The sequence below is a fragment of the Papaver somniferum genome, chromosome 6 (genome assembly GCF_003573695.1).
Source record: "Papaver somniferum cultivar HN1 chromosome 6, ASM357369v1, whole genome shotgun sequence".
Classification (NCBI taxonomy): Eukaryota; Viridiplantae; Streptophyta; class Magnoliopsida; order Ranunculales; family Papaveraceae; genus Papaver; species Papaver somniferum.
Genome location: NC_039363.1, coordinates 100764710 through 100789246, shown reverse-complemented (window position 1 = coordinate 100789246; position 24537 = coordinate 100764710). Strand labels below are relative to the sequence as shown.

Here is a 24537-nt window from a genome sequence, read left to right as displayed (position 1 = left end):
TGGCAACTGTTGTTCAGCCAATGGCTAGATAACTATCATCGTTCAGATTCTACGATGGCGTGATGCCTTTTGTAGCGATCATTTTTCTTGGATACATTACTCGCTTCAGGAGCTTTCCTTTCTGATGATTCAAGTGTCATATCGTGATCACTTCGTACCCGTCGCGCTCGCCAACCCTCATGTGAAGATCGTGCACGCTGGTGTAGAATAATACTTTTATTACTTGTTTGTGTCTCTTATCCAGTGAGGCCTTCCGAACCCTCGAGACTTTTCTTCTTGGAGTCGTCATCCGGATGATGTCTCACTTTGGGTGGAATTTCTGTTGTCCCCTTCGTTAGTGACAACTTTGCTATTTTTTCCTTTTCTGCCCTTGCATATAATTCTTTGAGGTTTCCTACCGGTTGTACGGTTAAGGAATTGAATGTCCCGAATTCTTCATAAGGCAAGGAATTCTTGTATGCTTCAATGATGAGCCCAGCATCAACCGCGCCGGCTTCTCCAACTTGGAGAAACCGTTTGTTTAAAGTTACCAGACTTTCATTTGTTTCTTGATGCAATCCAAATAAGTGATTGCTACCTTTTTTGCTTCCCAGATTGATCTTATATTTCTCGAAAAATGCGTCTGACAGCATCCCAAAGTTCGCAATTGAATTTGATTCCAATTGTGAGAACCAAGTCAAAGCTTTACCTGTTAGTGTCACAGGAAAGCATCTGCATAAAAACCCATCGCTATATCTCCACAGACTCATTGAAGCTTGGAAATGTTGCACATGTTCCACTGGATCTCCGCTCTTTCCGTCGAATAACTCCTTGAACTGGGGCTGCACAAAGTTTGTTGGTGGGCGGAACCACCTTATTTCTTGGACGAAAGGTGAGTCCATCGACCTTTTCATCGCTAAGATCTGTAGCCTTTCTTCCCTGGATTGTTTCTGAGCCAGCACCCGCTCGATCATTTCTCCTAGCTTTCTTTTATTGAGTTCCTCAATTTGTGACGAATCTCCTTCAGTCTCGACGGATTCGTTCATTTCTGATTAACTCCTTGCTCTTCCTCGATTTTTCTTTCTTCGAGCGTCGGTTTTCGTCATAATACTTCTTTCTTTTTCTCCCGTCGAGGTACTCCCTTTCACGCCTGTTGTTCTTCCAGTTGCTTGGTCCATACTTCCGCTCCGCTTCTTCGATGAAGTGATTGCTTTCATAGCGGTGATTCGGCCCACGATCCTTAGTAGCTTTCCTTTCGGGTGATCTATATCTCCCGTCGCGATCATTCCTCCCCTTTCGTGCTCGCCAACCCTCATGTGAAGGTCGTGCATGACGGTGCGGAGTGACACTTTCTAAATGTTGGGTGCTACCAGTTTGTGGTCTCTTTTCCAGAGACGCTTTCAGTAGTATGTTTTGTTTTTCTAACTTTTGCAATCTTTATCGCATAGTCGAATCTACGGGTATTTCCACTGCCCTATCCGCTTGCACAATACGCAAGGCAAAACGAAGGCCCCTATTGGCGAGGGAGTTCAGACGCGAGTTTAGCATATTTGTTTGTGGTTGGTTACCACCCCTTGGAGATACATAAAGATTGGTAGTATCACTTAAAAGTGGAGTTGAGATACGTACCCATCGATTTTCTCTACTTATCCCCTGGGGATAAGTTCTTACAGAAGGACACCTTGATGTCGTTTGTAGCTCCCCCAAAGCTAGCAGCTGACTAATCCAAGATATTAACTAAATAAAGAGGCACTACAAATCTAAATCAAATACTTAAACTTTCAATTAAGAAATCTGCTACAAAAACTTAACCCAAAACTAACCCCGCTCAAAAATATATATATAAAAACTGCTCTCAAATGATACATATATAATAGTCATTTGGTTTAAAGATAGAATATACGATATAATAAACATATCAGAATATAACAACATTTAACTTTAAAAGTAATCATAAGCAAGAGTTGGAAAACAATACATGTTCTTCCGAAACATTAAATAGTGACCAAGTCACTGAAACAAACAAGCATGTATATGGACAAACTCCTTCTTCAAATAATGTATAATATGGTTGTGCAATTCCGAACTCGCAAATCCACACCTAATCGTAAGTACTGATGTCGACAATTCCAAACTCGCAAACTGCCGACCAATATATCATAAAAGCTCTAGGTATAAATGTGAAGGAGCGTATCCTATATACCACACGTGGAAATTCTTATTTCCCATAACAATTCACATTGACCACAACACATTACAGGTCCTTTCCAAACCATGGAAAGATTAACAGAATAAACAGAATTATCATAAAACAAGTTAAATAGTGCATAGAACGCACAAACAAAAATACATGAGTTTGTTAAACATAAACTTTTGTAAAGGAAAACAATAATGGTTACCAAAGAGTCAAATGTATTCCCACCTCTTTTGATGAAAAGCCACGCCTACCTCGAGATCCACGATCCACCGGTTCATCCTTAGATTCGATCGTTGTTAATATAGACTAATTGTTAATCATACAAGAAATCTAAGAAACTAGCCAAAGAGGCTCACACAAAAATCATAGAAAACTATCTAATGGTTCTAAGCCCATTTGGTTCTACACATCTTAGTTATCTATCTTTAGAACATATAGGGTCTGTTTGGCAGCTTGGAAACCCAACAACATATCCTAAGTAGAGATATCAGTTATCTAACTAGGAATTGGTTAACTTGAATCATGTTTGTCTCAAATTTTATCTTATCCCAGATTAACATAGAAGTTGTTTGGTTAACATCTCAATCACCCAACAGAAATCATAAGTATAACTTGAATCATGTTTGTTTCGCTCTCGAATTTAAACAACAACATGCAAATAATAGCATCCAAGTCTAACTCATCCAATTTAAACAACAATATGCAAATAACAGTATCCAAGTCTAACTCATCCAATTTAAACAACAATATGCAAATAACAGTATCCAAGTCTAACTCATCCAATTTAAACAACAATATGCAAATAACAGTATCGAAGTATAACTCAGCAGTATGCAAACATTAGCCGCGGCGGCGACGCTGGTAATCATTCCACATTGCATCTGCGATTGAAGTTCGAAGTTCTGAAGCTACTTCTCGTTGTATATTTCTCCCAAGTGTAGGGCATTCACTGTCTTGTTGCATTCTTGGATCGGTTTCTAGTAGGTTTTGTAAGTTCTCATCATCGAAAATCAAGTCATTAATGCACTCTCTGCGGATGTGGTTATGAAGGATGCAACATGCAAGTACAATTTTCACTTGTGATTCGAATGGATATTGAGGCTGCAGTTGCAAAATAGTGAAGCGTCTTTTAAGTATACCGATAGCACGTTCAATTGCATTCCGTAACGATGCATGTCGGAGATTGAATAATTCCTTTGCATATTTTGGACGATTTCCACCAAATTCCTTCAAGTGATAACGGACACCACGATATGGAGTAATAAACTGCGGCATATTGGCGAATCCTGCATCAGCGAGATAAAATTTGCCTGTACAAACAAAAAAAGGCTAAGTTATCAATCAAGCTCTCCGTGGATATAACATAAATGTGATTATAGACTCTACTGCATATGGGATCTTCTTCCCCATTCTAAAATGAAGTACAAACATTGTACAATTTTCCCTGCAACAGTAGGAATAGGAATGGCAGCTATTGCAATGCAGTGCTAAAACCAACAGTAACTACCAAAACCAAAACCCTTGTTACTGCCCGTATTTTACTCGTTTACCATTTGGAAGACCACTGAACTGAGAGCCACCCATGAGTTATTATCTCTTTTCTGAGAGCCACCCGTGAGTATCAATGAAATGGATTCACAGATGAGATTAAGTGGGTCTCGGAAGACCACTGAACTGAGACATGGGAAGTGTAAAAAAACAGACAAATAGTTCCCAATAATCATTAAAATGTCATGCTCACAGATGAGATTAAATATCATGCTCTAGGAATAATCATTAAAAAAACAGACAAATAGTTCACAGATGAGATTAAATGTCTTGCTCTAGGAATTCCAAACACATAATTCAACTGGAGGGTTTCTTTGATAGTAAATGATGAATTGAACAAATGATGAAAAATATAGCATGACCAGCATGCCTATCTATATAATTAAAAAGTAGTTGTCTACCTGAGCTTCCCGTTAAAAAGATGTCAAATCTAGAAACATGGGTTGGCAATAGTATTTGGAAGTAGAATGAAAAATATATGATAGCACGTTATACCTTCGGGCACAATTAATCTATCGCATCTTGTTAGAGATGAATCTAGTATGCGTGAATCAGCAGCCGAGCCTTCCCAACCAGCTAAAACATACTGAAACTGTAAGTCAAAGGAACAAGCTACTAAAACATTTTGCGAAATGAACCCTTTTCTTCACCAAAAAGGGACTTGTTCGTCGAGACCAACCATTGATGGTATTTGTGTTCCATCAATGGCTCCTATACAATCCTATAATGAAAAGAATACGAGTAAAAAGTAGTTGGCTGTGGATACAAACATATTTATATATACAACAAAAACTAATTGAGTTTATGTGATAAAACTTGGTTGAAGATATGCAATACCTTGAAGTATGGATAAAATCTTGGGTTTTCTAAGATTTCAGTGGGGGTATCAGGCCCTGCTGGTACAAGAAAATCATCTGCCAATGCAACAATAGCATCCAAGACTGCATTAAAATGTCTACTAATTGTCTCACCTGAATGCTGAAAACGCTCTTGAAGTATCCTGTTACGTTCATTATGTCCAACAGCAAGCATAAAAATTGCTACTTTTTCTTCAACACGAACTCCATTACTATGACGAAGTAACTCCTTTTCTTTCAACATATCACATAATCTTAAGAAAACATGTTTTTCCATACGAAAACTATCCTGACATCGTGCATCATGATCATTTAAGACTTCATCTACATGAGTTGCACCACTAAGAATTGAATCATGGCATATTGTTTTCTCCAAAAAATATTGGTAATAAACAGCAATTAGTGTTGTTGTGGCTGTTGTTACAACTACTACCAAATCTTCTTCATCGTCAGAACTCGCCATATTACGATATCTTATATGTACCTACCAACAGAGAGAATATAGAAGATTAAAAATCATTATATCAATAAAAAACACACAGAAAATTAAAAATCAACATGGAAACTTTGAAAATAAAAACATTTCAATTTAATTCATAGAGCAGGAACATAGTTCATAAAAAATGAAAGGAAAACTACTATTACAGTACCATAACAACACTAAATTTAAACATTAACCAAATTAAATCTCTGACACAAACTACTAAATGAAAAGAAACTTAAACATTAACCAAATTATCATGGTCATCATCATCTTGCACAGTATTGTCATTCCTACAACGGCTATACCTTCCATTGGCCTTATTATCCCCAAATATAATAGCTAACTCATCAAAGTGAGCAAGGGTCTTTGTCCTCCAGCATTTGACATCAGGATGCTTCTGCAAGTGGAATTATAAAATTTTCCTATTAGCATATCTTCTAAATACAAAACGAAAATCAAAATTCATTCAATTGTTAAAGAATAACATAAATTACAAACCTTGATATAATCATCCCATACAGCATCATCAGCAGTCACAATTTCTCGCGACTGATCCCATCCAAATCCACTTTGACCTCTAAGAGTACTCACAGCAACATAGTTCTTCTTCAAAGTTTTCATACGATTTTTCAACACATCCTTGGTAAAAGAAGAACCAAAACTCTGCTTGAAATTATCAACAAAGTGTGTCCAAGCATATTTGTTGAATTGACCATCGAGTAGTTGTCCTTTCTGTACTTGGTCTTCCATTAGACCTATGAACAGTCTATCCATGGGAGGAGTCCAAGTTGTCCTTCCAGTTTGGGGGTTGGATGATTGATCACTCTCCATATTCTATAATCAACTGAATATGTAAGCTATTGCTAAACAAACTTTTCAGGAAACTTGGCCACACAACAAAGATTAACTCTGTGAACTTGGGAAGCTAGTAATTATTCAAACAAAGCTTGTCATAAAAAAATGAATTACCTAATGATTCAATCAAATCTACTAAAACATCTTTCCCAAATTTAAGTCATACCAACCTACTATAAACAAACAACCTAAATCATTATAATTGCGATGATACCAGCAACATGCAATTGATAAAAACAAAAGAAAACATATGTAGTAATGAGAAGAAAACCCACTATCAACAGAAAAACCAAATCATTAATCTATGAAGATGATATCAGCAGCATGCAATTGAAAAAAACAAAAGACAACATACACAATAATAAGAAGATGGATAAATATTCATGCATCAACAAAGATGATAAGAAAAAGAAAGAGGATGAATATGGTACCAGTAACTTGCAAATGATTCCTAGAAGATATGATATGAAAACCCTCTGAAAAAAAAAACAAATTGAATCAAATTTTATAGCAACTTGCAAATTAGATTTGCATGATAAGAAATTGAATCATAGAAATTACTAGGATGAATTGAATCATAGAAATTGAATCAGATGTAAAGAAGAGTACCTTGTATCGATGTAAACGATGAAGATATGCATCGGTATATATAGAGGAAAAGAAGTATGAAAATCTCAATCGTGGGTTTAATGGTTATACTGGAATTCGTGGGTTTCAGAGTGGGATTGTGCCATTCTATTCTTGGTGAGGAAATGGGAAAAACAGATGTTCGAGAGAATACCTTAATCGTACTTTTTGAGGCTACGAAAATCACGGTGGGTTTTGTTAATCTTATCCCAAATTAGAATTTAGGAGAGACAAACACAATAAAACCGTTTAATCTGGATAACCCATCCTAGGATGGGGATATCCAAGCTACCAAACACGACCATAAGGATTTACTAATTCTATTAGGTTGGTTCTATAGTCCAATAATTAAGTCTTATGAATATCTACAACCTTGTAGAATAAGCCAAAGGCTAATTCGGATCATAAGGGTCCAATTCATCATCAAAAGATAACTAGTTCCAAGCCCAAGTCTACTGAACCAACCCATTAATCTGTGGCTCAGTCCAATTGGTCAACCAACGATCACTAACAATCACGGGTCAACTAACAGTCAATTGCCAGTCAAAGTACAAGGTCAGGTCAAATATCTAACTCGGTCCACTGATTCATGACTAGTGACTCAGAGTGTCAAACCCGATTTAAAAACCGACTCGAATCAGTCAGATTGACTAAATCAGACGCAAGGTTAAGTCAGCCAAACTGACAACAAGTTTAAATAAAGTAACAATCCCACTAGGCTACAGTTTCATCTTCAATTTCGTTTCATTTCTAACTGATAACACTATAACTTCTCAGCACTATAATAACATACTTAATTTAAGAAAGTTTCAAAGTATAATTACAATATAATCTTAATTTACCTGCAATGCAGAAGTTGCAAGCTTTCACAGGAACACTAGCTACAATTCCTCATCACTATCAAACTAAGCTCAATCTCAGATCAATCCACTCATATAAACCCTTTCACTGCAACTCACACAACATAGATCAACCCAACCCACAACTTCACTTATATTTCTACCAGCAAATTACATCTCTCATTCCATAACATTAAGACTCCATTTGCACTTTATTTAAGATCAAACTCACTTTAAATTCAATTACGGATTACCTGCAATTGCAGCTCTAAGCAAGCCTTCACTGAAACCACCACACTAAAGACATTCATTCTACCACTTACAGTTCATTCATTTACTACTACTAACGCTAGTTCCAACAGTTCAACTCTAGTGTAAACATCTTTTTCATTTGCAACACACACGCTGGTTCAATTTGCAATATCCATTTCAGCACCACCAAACCCAATTCACTCCCCATTTCAACACCAACCTTGTAAAACCAAACTAAGTCTCAATCAGTAAAATCAACTTCAACTGAAACTCAGTTAACACACTACCGAATACTCAACGCAAACTATTATGTTCTTGTACAGTTATTTGCTTCCATCTCCAGCTCTATACCTTACCAGACCACCACCACTTGCAATTCTAATTATAATCAGAGCAATATTCTTGTCCAGCAACAATCATATCCACCACCACCAACTCAACACCATAATCTCTATTACCAAACCACTAATATTAACGCTACCACCACTTGTATTACCAGTTATCAATCAAAGCAATATCTAAATTCCAGTTCATTCACAAACACATAAGACTAATCAATGAAATATAATAGTTTTACTAAATTAACTCGGACAATACCTCAAAGTAATTTTCCTCAAGCAACTGCATCAGATTCTGCTTCTCACCTTGGTTTTGATTCACCAACACATCTCTAGACTACCCAGAGATCATCATCACAAATCAAACCATACCCTAATTCTTCAACCTGTCACTAATTCTCCAACTGCGAAAGAACATAAAGCCTAATTTTCCTCAATCCCGAATTACTCTTAATCCTTGACTCTAATTCACTCTAACGATCAATACCCATCTCAAATCATTCTTCCACAACATCAATTTCATCTTCTAATTCCATGAAGAATACAAATCTAGACTTCAATTCAAGTACACCCAACTAAAGATTCCGTCTAATTCTTCTTAATCATCGCTCAATCGAACTCCAATTCAATTCTCTGAGAAACCCTAACTTTCTCGATCTTCATCAACAGATCATCATCTCTTCTTCTCCTCGTGATTTAAACCACAACCCCTCAGTTATTAATACATCAACAACTCAAAACCATCTTCAATTTCTCATTCATCTTCAATCAAAATCAAAACCCAGAAACCCTAACTTCTAATTCACTTCCTCCTTCGATTCTGAATCAATTACGAACACAATCACCATCACCATCACCATCACCACTGACTAATACACGATATTCTACACCTTCTAATGATCACAGAACAACCATTTCACCCCTCAATTCCCCAGAGGCTACGGACAGTGAAGAAGAAAGAAGAGGAAAAATGAGGAGGAATAAATAAAGAAAGAAGAAAAAGAGAGGAAAATGAATGATTTCCTCGATCTGGTGTAGATGATAAGACCAAAGGGTTTACTAGGACACCACTTGCTTCGATAATGGCATACACAACGTGTCTGTCTTGCAATAAAATCATTTATTTATGAACTGACAATTTTACCCTTCGTACTAATCCAATGATATCTTCTTCGTCCGGTATCCGAATGACATGTTCGAGTAGTCCATCTCACATAACTTTCGAGATTTAACTGATGGTATTAGTTTCTTATATAGATCATTGTTAGATTAATTTCTATCAATTAACGTCCGTGTTAACTAATCGAGTTATTAGCAACTAAGACCTCTCTTGACTAGTCTAATAGCGTTGATGAGCTTGAGGGTCCTTACATTCTCCCCACCTTATTCATTTTCGTCCTCGAAAATCAAACCATTCTTTTGGTCTTCAAAAACTTCCCACCTTATAGAATAATCCCATCTCTTGTCTAAGAGCAAACAACATAAAAGAAAGCACAAACCTATATGGCTTTCTACAACTAAGATTAAAATTTGTAGCTCTAGGTTCAACTACGCTGATTTAATTTCTATCAAATAGGGAACTCTAAGTTTCTTACACTAATTTAGTCTCTAACTTCAAGGAAGAATCCTACGAATCTTTCTAAGTGAACTTACATCTATGGGTTTTTTTTCTAAATTAATTTACAGCATCATTCAATGATCGGTCATCTCTGCATGCAGTTGCCCTGTCAAGGTTGGCCAAGCCCAATAATGCCTTCCTACGATCAGAGAAAACACAACCTCCATTATTCCCTAGTGTTGGATTAACTAATTATTAATTTATTAAATTAGTCTCTAAACTTTTATCGTAACTGGTGTAAGTCTGATAAATTTATTTTGTAAAACATATAAATAGTTTATATCCTTTTAAGCAATCTAATCATCAAAATTTATTTTATTTTATTTTTATTATTATTATTATTTATTTATTTTATCAATAAAAGTAATCCAAATTTGATTCACATCAATTCATAATATCTGATATTTTTACTTTACTGTAATGTCGTATATAAATTTCCCAAATATTATTTACAATAAATTTTCTACTTAATTACTCAAATACAATTATCAACTGCGTTATTATTCTCATTATTCTTAAATCGCTAGTCCAGTTGGTACACTAAGTCTTAATCTTCTAAATATAACTCTACGTTTACGTAAAAATTGATATAATAGATCTTATTTATAAAAATTGAATTTGTATTCTATTGGCGTTGGTAATTTAATACGATCTAGATTTTTCTATTAATGTAAATTATCCTATTAATATATAAATTTATTGTCTTTCAATTCTAGTATTACACTAAACATCTGAATACTATTATTACCACTTCATGTGTATTTGTTTCATTTTAAAGATTTACTGAATCATTTATTAGACTAAAGATAATTCGTGTATAAGATTACTAACAAGTTGAGTCTTTTTATTTTATGCATTATATCATCACCTTCTACGTCTAACGCCTAATAAGTGTTATATTAACTATCTAGTTTAAATGCAAAACATATATTTCTAATTTTTCATTAGTTTAGCTTACAAAACTTAATCGTAGATAAGGGTTAATAATTTTCGCTATTTAACCATAATTATTATTTTTGTCGTTGTATCTTTATTGAAATTTTAGTTATATTAAGTTTAATATGATACTAATTGATAAATGGTAACATTATTTTCTTAAAATTATTATTACTATTTTTATCATCTATAATTACTAGTATAATATTTTATTATTAACATTCATGGTCAAACTATTATTCTGACTACTCTTACAAAAATTATCGAGTCCCAAGAACATTATTAGCATTTATGTAATTATAAATTGTTGGTTCTACAAATAAATCAAGGTGTTCAATAAATTTCTATGTGATTTACAAAATCTATCAATAATACTAACCTCACTATTTTTATAATATTAGATTTTTTAAGGTGTTCATACTTTTAGATCGATTAATCCCTAACCTTTATTAGCTAAAGTTACTGGTGTACCCTACAATTTTAACTTCATTACATACAGAAACAATCAAACAAATCAATCAATCAAAAAAATCTTTTAATTATTGGTAGCTTTTAGTGATTAAGATTTATCTCACAACCCATCCCAGTTCTAAGCTAATTTATTTCACTAACTGACACTGGCTATTCCTATCTTTCCCATGTAAGATCTAATAGTGAGCTCTGATACCAACACTTGTAGCTCCCCCAAAGCTAGCAGCTGACTAATCCAAGAGATTAACTAAATAAAGAGGCACTACAAATCTAAATCAAATACTTAAACTTTCAATTAAGAAATCTGCTACAAAAACGTAACCCAAAACTAAACCCACTCAGAAATATATATATAAAAACTGCTCTCAAATGATACATATACAATAGTCATTTTGTTTACAAATAAAATATACGATATAATAAACATACCAGAATATAACCAACTAACGAAGTCAACTTCTCGGATCTTTCGCTGCGCAACTCTGATCTGTCTCTGAAATTGAAAGGGGGAATGGGTGAGCACATCATCCCTAAAAGGGGCAGTAGCAAAAACATTTAACTTTAAAGTAATCATAAGCAAGAGTTGGAAAACAATACATGTTCTTCCGAAACATTAAACAGTGACCAAGTCACTGAAACAAACAAACATGTATATGGACAAACTCCTTCTTCAAATAATGTATACTATGGTTGTGCAATTACGAACTCGCAAATCCCCACCTAATCGTAAGTATTGATGTCGACAATTCCAAACTTGCAAACTACCGACCAATATATCATAAAAGCTCTAGGTATAAATGTGAAGGAGCGTATCCTATATACCACACGTGGAAATTCTTATTTCCCATAACAATTCACATTGACCACAATACATTACAGGTCCTTTCCAAACCATGGAAAGATTAACAGAATAAACAGAATTATCATAAAACAAGTTAAACAATGCATAGAACGCACAAACAGAAATACATGAGTTTGTTAAACTTAAACTTTTGTAAAGGAAAACAATAATGGTTATCAAAGAGTCAAATGTATTCTCACCTCTTTTGATGACAAGCCATGCTTACCTCGAGATCCACGATCCACGGGTTCATCCTTGGATTCGATCATTGTTAATATAGACTAACTGTTAATCATACAAGAAATCTAAGAAACTAGCCAAAGAAGCTCACACAAAAATCATAGAAAACTATCTAATGGTTTTAAGCCCATTTGATTCTACAAATCTTCATTATCTATCTTTAGAGCATATAAGCATTTACTAATCCTATTAGGTTGGTTCTATAGTCCAATAATTAAGTCTTATGAATTCTACAACCTTGTAGAATAAGCCAAAGGCTAATTCGGATCATAAGGGTCCAATTCATCATCAAAAGATAACTAGTTCCAAGCCCAAGTCTACTGAACCAACCCATTAGTCTGTGGCTCAGTCTAATTGGTCAACAAACAGTCACTGGTCAACTAGCAGTCAATTTTCAGTCAATGTCCAAGGTCAATGGTCAAGGTCAGGTCAAATATCTAACTCGGTCCACTGATTCATGACTAGTGACTCAGAGTGTCAAACCCGATTTAAAAAGCGACTTGACTCAGTCAGATTGACTGAATCAGACGCAAGGTTAATTCAGGTAAACTGACTACAAGCTTAAACAAAGTAACAATCCCACTAGGCTACAGTTTCATCTTCAATTTCATTTCATTTCTAACTGATAGCACTATAACTTCTCAACACTACAATAACATACTTAATTTAAGAAAGCTTCAAAGTCTAATTACAATACAAGCTTAATTTACCTGCAATGCAGAAGTTGCAAGCTTTCACAGGAACACTATCTACAATTCTATCATCACTATCAAACTAAGCTCAATCTCAGATCAATCCACTCATATAAACCCTTTCACTGCAACTCACCCAACATAGCTCAACCCCACCCACAACTTCAGTTATATTGCTACCAGCAAATTACATCTCTCACTACATAACATTAAGACTCCATTTGCACTTCATTTGAGATCAAACTCACTTTAAATTAAAATACGGATTACCTGCAATTGCAGCTCTAAGCAATCCTTCACTGAAACCACCACACTAAAGACATTCATTCTACCACTTACAGTTCATTCATTTACTACTACTAACGCTAGTTCCAACAGTTCAACTCTAGTGTAAACATCTTCATTTGCAACACACACGCTGGTTCAATTTGCAATATCCATTTCAGCACCACCAAACCCAATTCACTTCCCATTTCAACACCAACCTTGTAAAACCAAACTGAGTCTCAATCAGTAAAATCAACTTCAACTGAAACTTAGTTAACACACTACCGAACACTCAATTCAAACTATTATGTTCTTGTACAGTTATTTGCTGCCATCTCCAACTCTATACCTTACCAGACCACCACCACCACTTGCAATTCTAATTATAATCGGAGCAGTATTCTTGTCCTGCAACAATCATATCTACCACCACCAACTCAACACCATAATCTCTATTACCAAACCACTAATATTAACACCACCACCACTTGTATTACCAGTTCTTAATCAAAGCAATATCTCAATTCCAGTTCATTCACAAACACATAAGACTAATCAATGAAATATAATAGTTTTACTAAATTAACTCGGACAATACCTCAAAGTAATTTTCCTCAAGCAACTGCATCAGATTCTGCTTCTCACCTTGGTTTTGATTCACCAACACACTCCAGACTACCCAGAACTCATCAGCACAACTCAAACTATACCCTAATTCTTCAACCCGTCACTGATTCTTAAATTGTGAAAGAACATAAAGCCTAATTTTCCTCAATCCCTAATTACTCTTCATCCTTGACTCTAATTCACTCTAACGATAAATACCCATCTCAAATAATTCTTCCACAACATCAATTTCATCTTCTAATTCCATGAAGAATACAAATCTAGACTTTAATTTAAATACACCCAACTAAAGATTCCGTCTAATTCTTCTTAATCATCGCTCAATCAAACTCCAATTCAATTCTCTGAGAAACCCTAACTTTCTCGATCTTCATCAACAAATCATCATCTCTTCTTCTCCTCGTGATTTAAACCACAACCCCTCAGTTATTCATACATCAACAACTCAAAACCATCTTCAATTTCTCATTAATCTTCAATCAAAATCAAAACCCAGAAACCCTAACTTCTAATTCACTTCCTTCTTCGATTCTGAATCAATTACGAATATCATCACCATCATCACTGACTAATACACGACCTTCTCCACCTTTTAATGATCACAGAACAACCATTTCACCCCTCAACTCCCCAAAGGCTACAGACAGTGAAGAAGAAAGAAGAAGAAAAAGGAGGAGGAAGAAATAAAGAAAGAAGAAAAAGAGAGGAAAATGAATGATTTCCTCGATCTTGTGTAGATGATAAGACCAAATGGTTTACTATGACACCACTTGATTCGATAATGGCATACACAACGTGTCTTTCTTGCAATAAAAGCATTTATTCATTAAATGATAATTTTACCCTTCGTATTAATCCAATGATATCTTTTTCGTCCGGTATCCGAATGACACGTTCGAGTAGTCCATCTCACATAACTTTTCGAGATCTAATTGATGGTACTAGTTTCGTATCTAGATCGTTGTTAGATTAATTTTTATCAATTAACGTCCGTGTTAAATTAACGAGTTATTAGCAACTAATTCCTCTCTTGACTAGTCTAATAGCGTTGACGAGCTTGAGGGTCCTTACATCGTTATTGCTCGTAATGTTCAACTCGTTCCTGAAATGGATGATCGACGTCGCTATGATTCCCTCGGACTCTGGTGTCGATATTGACATTCCCATCATTTCGTTTTGCTTGTGATGTTGCCATGATCTGTTTGTTTTTTGAAGAATCCTTCTCTGCCCCACGGTGGGCGCCAAAAGATGTTGTAGCAAAAATGTTCCTACAACACTCCTCTTTGTACAGAAATGATATAATCTTAACCGTTGGATGGCGTAAGGTTAATACCTGATGGATGGTTTGTAGACCGTTGAGATGATCCACAACTTTTCCTCGTGATGCGTCCTTGATGATAGGAAAAATCCTCCTCAGCTCTTCAATGCTCTTGCCTTTCTAATACTCTTAATGAATATAAAAAAGGAGGGGGTACCTGCAAAGACACTCCGATGCCTCAATAAGTAAGGAGCTCTAGACAGGTTTTAGTGGAGAAAAAAAGATTATAATTGTGTACCTTTATTGTTGAAATCCCTCCTCTATTTATAGGTAATAGAGGGTATGCATCCAGTCAATTACCTGTCTTCATTCATTTTGCTGACGCACCTGGACCAAATACCGTCCAGGTTCATCATTATTTAAATCAGAATTATGTATGTATACATTTAGAAATGTATTTGGCCCAATAATTAACCTTTATCCATTCCCTCATTTCAGGGTGACCAGGTTAATAATGTACTTGGACCAAATATATATCTAGATTAATTCTAACTTTTTGGGTTGAACAGATTCATCCCCTTTCAAGGTACGATGAATGTAGTCACCTTTAATAAAGGCTAAGATATTTGGTTCTTAACTTTTTATGTGCTTAAGTTTTAACCCATGAACCAAGATTTCTGTTTAAGGCTAATGAGCTGATGACCATATTAAGCCCATTCCAAATATATATGGTCCAAACAGGTTGCTTAGAATTCAAGATAAAATAGCTTGAGATTCAAGCAAATACTTTCTCTGTTTAGGTGAAATTCTTGTTAGGATTTTATGTAAGCATGTGAGAAGTTCGTCTTGACACTGCATAGAAGAATATACACTATGGTCCAGGATACCGGAACCATGTATAATGATGGTTCATGACAGTATGCCTTGAGAACTAATAATCAATATCATGTTCATTTAAACACTTAAGACTTGAATCATGATCGATGCACATTTTTTTATAAGCAAATCATGATGCACATACACAAGGTGTATTAATGATCAAAGATGTCTTAAAAGTTTTCATGAGAATTGCAGCAATGCTAAACATATCAGTGAAAATAGTTCATGAGCATCTGCTTAATCCGTAATGATTAGGTATGCGAAAGGGAACGTGTACCTATGAACTAGTTTGGGAATTCAGATATCCAAGGTACGCATATTGGGTGTGTGTACCATTAGGATATTCACGAACTCAGAGCCTTGAGGTACGCGTACCTCACCCCATTCATAAATTCATAACTTCACGGCACGCGTACTGGGTATGCGTACTTACGTGTGCTCCAGAACTTCATATATCTAGGGTACGCGTACTGGGTATGCGTACCTCACCTCGTTCACGATTTAATAACTCCATGGCACGCGTAATGGGTATGCGTACTTACGTATGATCCGGAACTTCATATATCTAGGTTAAGCATACTGGGTATGGGTACTTACGTATGATCTGGAACATTACCAATCGCCATATATATAAAATATCATTGTTTGGGCAATTTTCAAATGATCCATTTGACACAAAATATCATTGCTTCAAAATTCTGCTAGACATCGAAGTAGATCGCTTCCAAAATTCTTACGATATAAAATTCCTTCGTGAAAAACAAATCTCTTAGCTTTCTGAGTCAGTCTGACCGCTTCTCGCTTTTATGGTGGATGAATATTATCTCGTAAACATTTCATGAAGGAATCTCTCCAGTCCCATGCGTGGTATATCATCAGAGTCTCTGATTAGTATGGTGACGTCTGGCAGTTGGAATAAGATTCTTATAGTGACCGGGACAGATTCTCCATGGTCTCCCATAAATACCCAAGATATTGAAGGCGTCTACATAAAATTACTACTAGTGTTTGTCCTTGTAATTCACCATGAAAATGAGCAAACTATTGTTATTTTGCTTCATCATCTTCAAAGCACCGTGACAGAGACCCATCTGAGTTCCTGTAATATAGCACTCCATGAAGTGGAAATAAGTTATTTAAATATTTGAGGGTGACTTTCCTTTAAGGAAGTAAACTGCTGAGTTCGTGGGTAATAAGCATTCTCCGATCATTTGTTTGGACATCCTCAGATTGCGCCATCCAAGATGATGACATATACAGTACGTGTTTGTACGATAAGATTCTTCTCCACGCCCTCAAATCACAATTTGGAAGATAGGGTTGCGGAAGACAATCAACATGCTTGTTGTTGGTACGATCGATGTATACTATCACTGCTTTAATAAAATGATTCAATAACATTTGTGCCACTGCTCTATGTGGGGATATGATTCCATGTGAATCTTACAATCTTCCAAGATATCCTCTCCCCCTAACCCTTTGCTTCACGCTTTCTAAGCCTTAAAAAAATCTTTTATATCCTTTCTTTTTCCCCATCAGAAATTTCTTTCGAGGGGAGTAAGTTAGCTAGTTATGGTATCAAGAATCAAATAGCAGCCTGTTTGGTAAATGAGAAGCTATTCCAAGGTGGATTTGACAGCTACAATTCTAACCGCCTGTTGGAAGTCTTCCTGACCATTTTTAGGATCGACTTTTAAATCTAGTTATCATATAATCAAAAGACTTCACTTCGGACCGATCAATAAAGAAAGGAGTTCCTAAATAGTTGTCAGAAAATGAAATTTCAAACTTTCAGGATCCTCGTTACCATTTTATCAAACTTGTTTGGCATACAATTGTTGAAAAAAGTAAAATAAATCTCAACCCAAAAAAATCAAACAAAGGCTTTTGTATGTGAGGCGAAGGGAGTTTATATTTCAAGAAAATCACATATGATATAATTTTTTATATGAGAAGAGTTTATATTTCGAAGAAATTATATATGATATAATTTATTCTATGAGAATGCTTTGGACAAGTGTATTTTTTTTTTGATCTATGGACATATTTGGATTACAATACGAGATAAATTCGGACCATAAGGCTTGTTGTAAAACCCCGTGAAAGATTTTGGGCGACCAGGGGTGGAACTACACCAGGGATAGGGCTAGCTTAAGCCAGCCCCACAAAGACAGAAAGCCATATTTTCCGCTCGGACTTTATGTTCATAACGATGTCATGCTTGCTTTTGGTACTCTGGAGAAACAAATCTTGATCGATATTTACTCAATGATACAATTTGTTCATGGTAAGACTTCATATGGATGTACTAGCCTATTTTGAGTTGGACCATGATATGAAAGTGAATTTTACGCTTAAACCAATGTAGTTAATATCGGATATCGGTTCATCTCGGCCGGGACCGATACACTGGTACGATTTTATATCGGGGATATTATCGTTGAAATATCGGTATAATATCGGTTCTAGATTTAGAGACTATAATTTTATATTAAACATTTTCTCCATACATTTTCGGATAAGATATAATAGATAACATCAATTTTATCAAAAATACAAAAGAGTAACTTTAGTAACTTGCTTCGAGAGCTACATGCCCCTCTACTACCACCTGAAAGACTTTCTTCGCCAAAATTACCCTTAAACTTTATAGAAAACGACCAATACCGTCTCATATCGGGAAATGTAGGAAAATTTCGTATCGACCGATACGGCCGATATTTGACCGAAACGGTCGATATTCGACCGATACGGCCGATATTATCGGGCGAATATCGTATCCCCGATATCCTTCTTATCGTATCGTTCTGGGCCGATATCCGAAATATCCCCGATATATCGGCCGATACGGCCGATATTGACTACATTGGCTTAAACCATCCCTAAGAAAGGGCTCAAGCCCACCTCATCACCAAGGTCCAGTTCCGCCACCGTGGTCTGTGGGTGACATATCAAAACCATAGGGATCATTTTGGAACCCCGTGACAGATCTCGAGCCACTCACAACTTCTGTAGCGTGGTCAAATTTTGGACCAAGAAGCTTATCATATTACAATGCGGACTTTGGCAACGACCTAGAAACCAAGCGTGTCTCATATGCTTCATTCATATGAAAATCATCTCTTTCGTAAGTATACCTCTCATACGAGGGCAAGTCCTAAAACGGGCAATTTACATTTCCAAAAGTCATAAGATTACTCAAAACTCATAAGTAAAAAGATCATGTTTCCAAATAAGTCTTCGAGAAAAAGACCCATGAGTCAACATTGACTCCTTAATTTCCACCCCTGCTACACGCAGCGTAAATGAGCCACAACTTGCGATCAAGCTTTTTCGGGTACAAGGGCGTAAATAACCAGCTAACAACCCCTTGTTACTTGGAGCAGGTACAGAATTGATGATACGACTCGCAATTCCAAGTCTCCGTTTAATGCTCACTTATTTCTCACACCCATCTCTAGGCCATCCAGATTCGTTCAGATCAGACAATTACAGCCGTTCAATTTACATATCACAAAAAACAACGATTCAAAACCTGCCACGTGATGAACGTACCACTGGAAAGAAACCAATAAGAATGTAGCAAAGAGGAGCAGGAACGAAAAGAAAACAGAACGCCATTAAACACTCACCTTCCTCAAAAATTCCTCTTCTGAGGTACCATGAGAAAGTTCATATAAAGTTGGTAACTTTATTAAAATTCAAACAATTTGGATCAGCTCCGAGTTTTCAATTTTGGGTTTCTAGTAAGTGCTTTCTTCGTTTGATAGTTTTTATAATAAGATGAAGAAATTTATAGGGGTTTTGGTATTTGGGGTTTTCTATATGATGATGTTAATGTCATTAACAATGGCTAGATTTGTTGTAGAAAAGAACAGTTTAACAATAACATCACCAGATAGTATTAAAGGAACTCATGATAGTGCTGTTGCGAATTTTGGTGTTCCTCAGTATGGAGGTAGTATGGCTGGTACAGTTGTTTATCCTAAAGAGAATCAAAAAGGTTGTAATGAATTTGATAAGGTTTCATTTCATAAGAACTCTGCTGGTGGGCTTCCTCAGTTTGTTTTGCTTGATCGCGGAGGTAAATTTTTATGGTCTAATTCTCTTTATAAAGTTGTGATTTTTATTGGTTTTTCTGAGTGTATTTGGTTTGCTTATACTGGATTTTGTGCAGATTGTTATTTCACTTTGAAGGTTTGGAATGCGGAGAAAGCCGGGGCATCTGCAGTGCTTGTTGCGGATGATACCGATGAGCAACTGATAACAATGGATTCATCTCAAGATGGTGGTGCATCTGCAAAGTTCATTGAAAACATAACTATACCATCTGCTCTTATTACCAAGGATTTTGGTGAGAAGCTGAAGAAGGCGATTAGTGGTGGCGATATGGTTAATGTGAACTTAGACTGGAGAGAAGCTGTTCCTCATCCCGATGAGCGCGTAGAGTATGAGCTGTGGAGTAACAGTAATGATGAGTGTGGTCCTAAATGTAATATGTTGATGGAATTTGTCAAGGATTTCAAAGGTGCTGCTCAAATTCTTGAGCAAGGTGGTTATACATTGTTTACGCCGCATTATATAACTTGGTACTGTCCTCAGGCGTTTACGTTAAGCAAGCAGTGCAAGTCTCAGTGTATTAATCATGGAAGATACTGTGCGCCTGATCCCGAACAAGATTTCAGTGAAGGGTATGAAGGAAAGGATGTGGTTGTTGAAAATTTGAGACAGCTTTGTGTGTTTAGAGTAGCAAATGAGACTAAGAAACCTTGGCTCTGGTGGGATTATGTAACTGACTTTCAAATACGGTGTCCTATGAAGCAGAAGAAGTACAACAAAGAATGTGCAGATGGTGTTATCAAATCTCTCGGTATGTTTTTTTGTCACCATATGTATATGGTTTTTGCACATTATAGTATGTACATGAACAAATTTTTGATATCTGTCATCGATAGGCCTTGATACTGGAAAGATTGAGAAGTGTATGGGGGATCCAAATGCTGAGTCTGACAATTCTGTCTTGAAAGAAGAGCAGGATGCACAAGTAGGTGTTATGTTGTTTTCGAGTATTTTTGTTTCTCCAGTATTCCGAGTTTCAGTTATATTGTCGGATAGAATTTGAAATTTCTTTGATATAGGTTGGGAAAGGATCCAGAGGTGATGTTACTATACTTCCTACCCTTGTTATTAATAACCGACAGTATCGAGGTTAGTCTTCACTTATCACTTTTATTTTAGTTCTCTCGATTCAACCTCGTGGTTTGGATGCCTGACTTTTTAATTCTGCAGGAAAGTTGGATAAAGGTGCTGTTTTGAAGGCCATTTGTTCTGGTTTTCAAGAAACTACTGATCCAGCTGTTTGTCTAAGCGGTGGTAAGTATTTCCGATAAATCCTAGCAAATTATACGGCATATATCTTGGATGCTTGTTTTATCAAGTTTGTCTATAGGTTACTCATTCAAGTATAACTCCTGCAGATATAGAGACAAATGAGTGTCTGGATAATAATGGTGGTTGCTGGCAAGATAAGGCATCTAACATCACTGCTTGCAAGGTATCACTTATCCCAGTTGCGTTTAGTGCACACTCTGTTTATTTCATTATAACTAAAATTGGTTGTTTCCCTGGTACTAGGATACATTCCGTGGGAAAGTGTGTCAGTGTCCCTTGGTTGATGGTGTGCGGTTTACAGGAGATGGTTATAGCAACTGCACAGGTGAAACACCTCTTGCCTTATCATTTTTATTAAATTTACGCCTTTGCGAACTCATTGAAGTTAAGCATGTTATTATGATTGTTGTTTATGGTGTTGGTACTATTTGATAAGCAAGGCATATCACCTTTGTCTCCTTGTAGTTTACTTTTGATCTAACCGAGAAGGGAGTCTGTTAGTACAATTAAGATAAGTAGACGAACTAATCTTCTTGGGATAAATCAATCTCCCTCAAATTCCATCAGTCACTCACATGTTCTAGGAGTATAATTTTCATCTTAAGTTAAGCTCGTGAGGTGTAGAACTTTGGATGGCCTGCTAGACTGCCATACTTCATAAAACTACGGACATTCCAAAACTTATTATATCTTAGTTCTATTGTAGATGAATAATATAAGTAAACGAGCGAAAGAATTTGAGCATTGAGGATCGTTTGAACGATTACTATTATATGGCTACCTTTTATGTACCTAGTGTAACTATTTTCAGCTATAAGTCATATGCTTCTTTTATGTCAGTTCTAAATGATTTGGTTGATCTGACAGTGTAGGTTCTCTCAAACTACATTCTTTATCATTTTTTATTTTTTTTGATCAATTCTTGTAATTGAACCTAATGCCATTTTCCCCTTGCAGCAAGTGGTCCAGGGCGGTGTAAGATTAATAATGGGGGATGTTGGAAAGAAACTCGCGATGGACTGACATCCTCTGCTTGCGTGGTTGGTGATCTCTTTGATTATTTTTTCGTAGTAAACACAGTTCTTTGATTAGGTTGTTTAATATATTTGAACGTAAATACGGGGTCTCATATTTCCTATCAACAGGAAACTATGGGTGATACATGCCACTGTCCGCATGGATTCAAAGGTGACGGTGTCAAAAGCTGTATAGGTAAGATTTGCCTGTTGTGCTAGGGTTACGAATTTGTATCTGTCAGATATGCAGGACTCAACCATTTGAATGGTTCTATGTAGAGGGTATTCTGTACTCTATACAATCACACATAACTCACACATGAGGAATATGCATTTGGTTCTGGAGTAGGTTCTTAGGATCCCCTATTTGTTGCTCATCATATCATGTGATTAGTTTATCTATGGCGCCAAAAAGACAATAAAACGCTAATATCCCATAATCTGCCAGTAGATGTACGTCAAGCCACTGAAAACAAATTTGAAGCTCTATCTGACTGATCAGTGTTACAGGGTTCACTTGGAATCCCAAGCTGATTAAGCACTCTAGTTTCACTTGAAACTGTAACCACAAAACCACGTGAAAACTTAGAAATAGAAGTTTCTTTTTGTTCTTTTTTCCTTGTCCACTTTTATAAGTGTGTTTATGTGTCATTCTCGTTGCTAGATATTGATGAATGCAAAGAAAAGACAGCCTGCCAGTGCCCTGAATGCAGCTGCAAGAATACATGGGGAGACTATGAATGTACCTGTAGTGGAGGACTCCTGTACATGAAGGATCATGACACTTGCATAAGTGAGTGAAGCGAACTAACTCAGCTAGATTTATGTTTCACAGAATCATGAATTGGTTTGTTTGACTGATTTTGGGTTAACCAACAGGTAAGAGATCTAGTGGAGCAAGGTCGGCCTGGACTGCTTTTTGGATCATTTTCGTAGGCTTGGCTATGGCAGCCGGTGGAGGCTATCTAGTTTACAAATATAGATTAAGAGTAAGTTGATTTTGCTATATATCGATTTCTACTGATTTAGAAGTTTTGCATGATTCCTTTATTCACACGAGGCTTTGTGTTTGCTATAGCTTTGGATCTTATCCTTCTTTAAACATTTAATTTGATTAGTCTTAGGGCGAAGTCATTGTCACCAAATTACATGATGTTATTCTTGAAGGTATAAATGGAAAATCTTGGTGACATATCTTCATTTCTGTTTCAGTCATACATGGATTCAGAGATTAGAGCAATCATGGCACAATATATGCCACTGGACAGTCAAGTAGAGATAGCAACTCACTCCAGTGAGAATCACGCCTAAAAAGTGATCTCTCCTGTCAATTTTCTACAATCAACAAAATTTGGTGATGCAGTTCTATTTACAACTCTGCATCCGTCCGTAAGGAAGTCACCCTTCTCTCCCAAGTGTGGGGCATCTAGTTTCTTGATATGACTGGACCCTGAAAGATTGCGTGGAGATTTAATTAGGTCACAGTGATGAGATGAACCGAACAGTTGCTGGATTCCAGTTGTAGTGGTCTCGGCTCAGTATAGAACTCATCTAAAGAGCATTTGTATTTAATGTATAGCTTTTGGTTAAGTATTTACAGTTTGCAGTATCCTGTACTTTCTCATTATTTATATGAAAATCCTTACTCTGATAAGATAAGAAAACGAGAAGAAGAGTCAAAAACACACTGTTAGAATTTTAGGCATTCCCAGATGAATTTAAGCATATTATCCCACTGTATTAACATCTTCTTAGGATAATGTCATGTGTTGAAAGCATCTTTTCTAAAGATAGTTTGCAGGGCCTGGGTGTTCACCTTTTCCACCTTCCACGCAGCTTATGCTGCTGGTAACTGGTAAGCGCTCTTTCTTTGTTGCTTTACTCAGCATAATATGGCTTTCATGCAACATGTACAAGTTTTGGACACCCTCGCAGCCCAGCTTTCAACAATAGACTCTTGGAGGCGTCCATGTAGATGCTTTAACTTTTTATCTTTTCTGCTCAATCAACGTTTACCCATATTACTGTAACTGAACAAAGCTTTAATTTTCTGTAAACATAGGATTAATGGCAATTGGCAGACCATGTAATCAGACATCAAAATCCTGGCGTGAGGTTGTTGAACAATAAGGTGACTGGTACCGGATAATTTTGTAGAGACAGCAAAGACGGATGTTAACTTCAAAGTAGTTCAACTACTAGTATGACCAACCTAAAACCGTTACCCTGGAGGTGTTGACCCAGAATCATTTCTGTCCCTAAGCCATGATGTAGACCATTGCAAGAAAAAACATTCATCTTTTCAGCAACAAGTTAAATTGACAT

At 36.2% G+C, this 24537-nt stretch overlaps 5 protein-coding genes across 10 annotated transcripts; 1 reads left to right on the top strand and 4 right to left on the bottom strand.

Annotated features, from left to right (window-relative positions):
- Positions 1-236: 236 nt before the first annotated feature.
- Positions 237-1025, bottom strand: LOC113291202. The gene has a single exon (XM_026540762.1). It carries the CDS (start codon positions 1023-1025, stop codon positions 237-239), a length of 789 nt encoding a protein of 262 aa, XP_026396547.1.
- Positions 1026-2883: 1858 nt separating this feature from the next.
- Positions 2884-5051, bottom strand: LOC113288595. 2 transcript variants are annotated; one of them, XM_026537683.1, is made up of 3 exons: positions 4562-5051; positions 4220-4445; positions 2884-3486 (listed from the first exon to the last, which is right to left on the bottom strand). In XM_026537683.1, the coding sequence occupies exons 1-2, from the start codon at positions 5042-5044 to the stop codon at positions 4371-4373; spliced, it is 558 nt and encodes a 185-aa protein (XP_026393468.1). In that variant the 5' UTR covers positions 5045-5051; the 3' UTR covers positions 2884-3486; positions 4220-4370. The 2 variants fall into 2 exon arrangements, with proteins under 2 accessions (XP_026393468.1, XP_026393469.1); XM_026537684.1 differs by having other exon boundaries at positions 4220-4300.
- LOC113291201 lies at positions 3017-3760 on the bottom strand. The gene is made up of 3 exons (XM_026540761.1): positions 3727-3760; positions 3606-3620; positions 3017-3486 (listed from the first exon to the last, which is right to left on the bottom strand). Exons 1-3 carry the CDS (start codon positions 3758-3760, stop codon positions 3017-3019), a joined length of 519 nt encoding a protein of 172 aa, XP_026396546.1.
- LOC113288594 (L10-interacting MYB domain-containing protein-like) lies at positions 4825-14446 on the bottom strand. Of its 5 annotated transcripts, XM_026537680.1 has the most exons (7): positions 12793-14446; positions 12043-12127; positions 11431-11494; positions 6352-6396; positions 5564-5899; positions 5371-5462; positions 4825-5065 (listed from the first exon to the last, which is right to left on the bottom strand). In XM_026537680.1, the coding sequence occupies exons 2-7, from the start codon at positions 12093-12095 to the stop codon at positions 5056-5058; spliced, it is 600 nt and encodes a 199-aa protein (XP_026393465.1). In that variant the 5' UTR covers positions 12096-12127; positions 12793-14446; the 3' UTR covers positions 4825-5055. The 5 variants fall into 5 exon arrangements, with proteins under 5 accessions (XP_026393465.1, XP_026393463.1, XP_026393464.1 ...); XM_026537678.1 differs by lacking the exon at positions 4825-5065 and having other exon boundaries at positions 5189-5462; XM_026537679.1 differs by lacking the exons at positions 4825-5065; positions 11431-11494 and having other exon boundaries at positions 5189-5462.
- A 4902-nt stretch (positions 14447-19348) lies between these two features.
- On the top strand, positions 19349-23947 carry LOC113288593 (vacuolar-sorting receptor 4-like). The gene is made up of 12 exons (XM_026537677.1): positions 19349-19889; positions 19983-20675; positions 20761-20849; positions 20944-21013; positions 21095-21178; positions 21283-21359; positions 21440-21521; positions 22154-22236; positions 22342-22408; positions 22877-23005; positions 23092-23201; positions 23425-23947. Exons 1-12 carry the CDS (start codon positions 19589-19591, stop codon positions 23521-23523), a joined length of 1884 nt encoding a protein of 627 aa, XP_026393462.1. The 5' UTR covers positions 19349-19588; the 3' UTR covers positions 23524-23947.
- Positions 23948-24537: the final 590 nt, after the last annotated feature.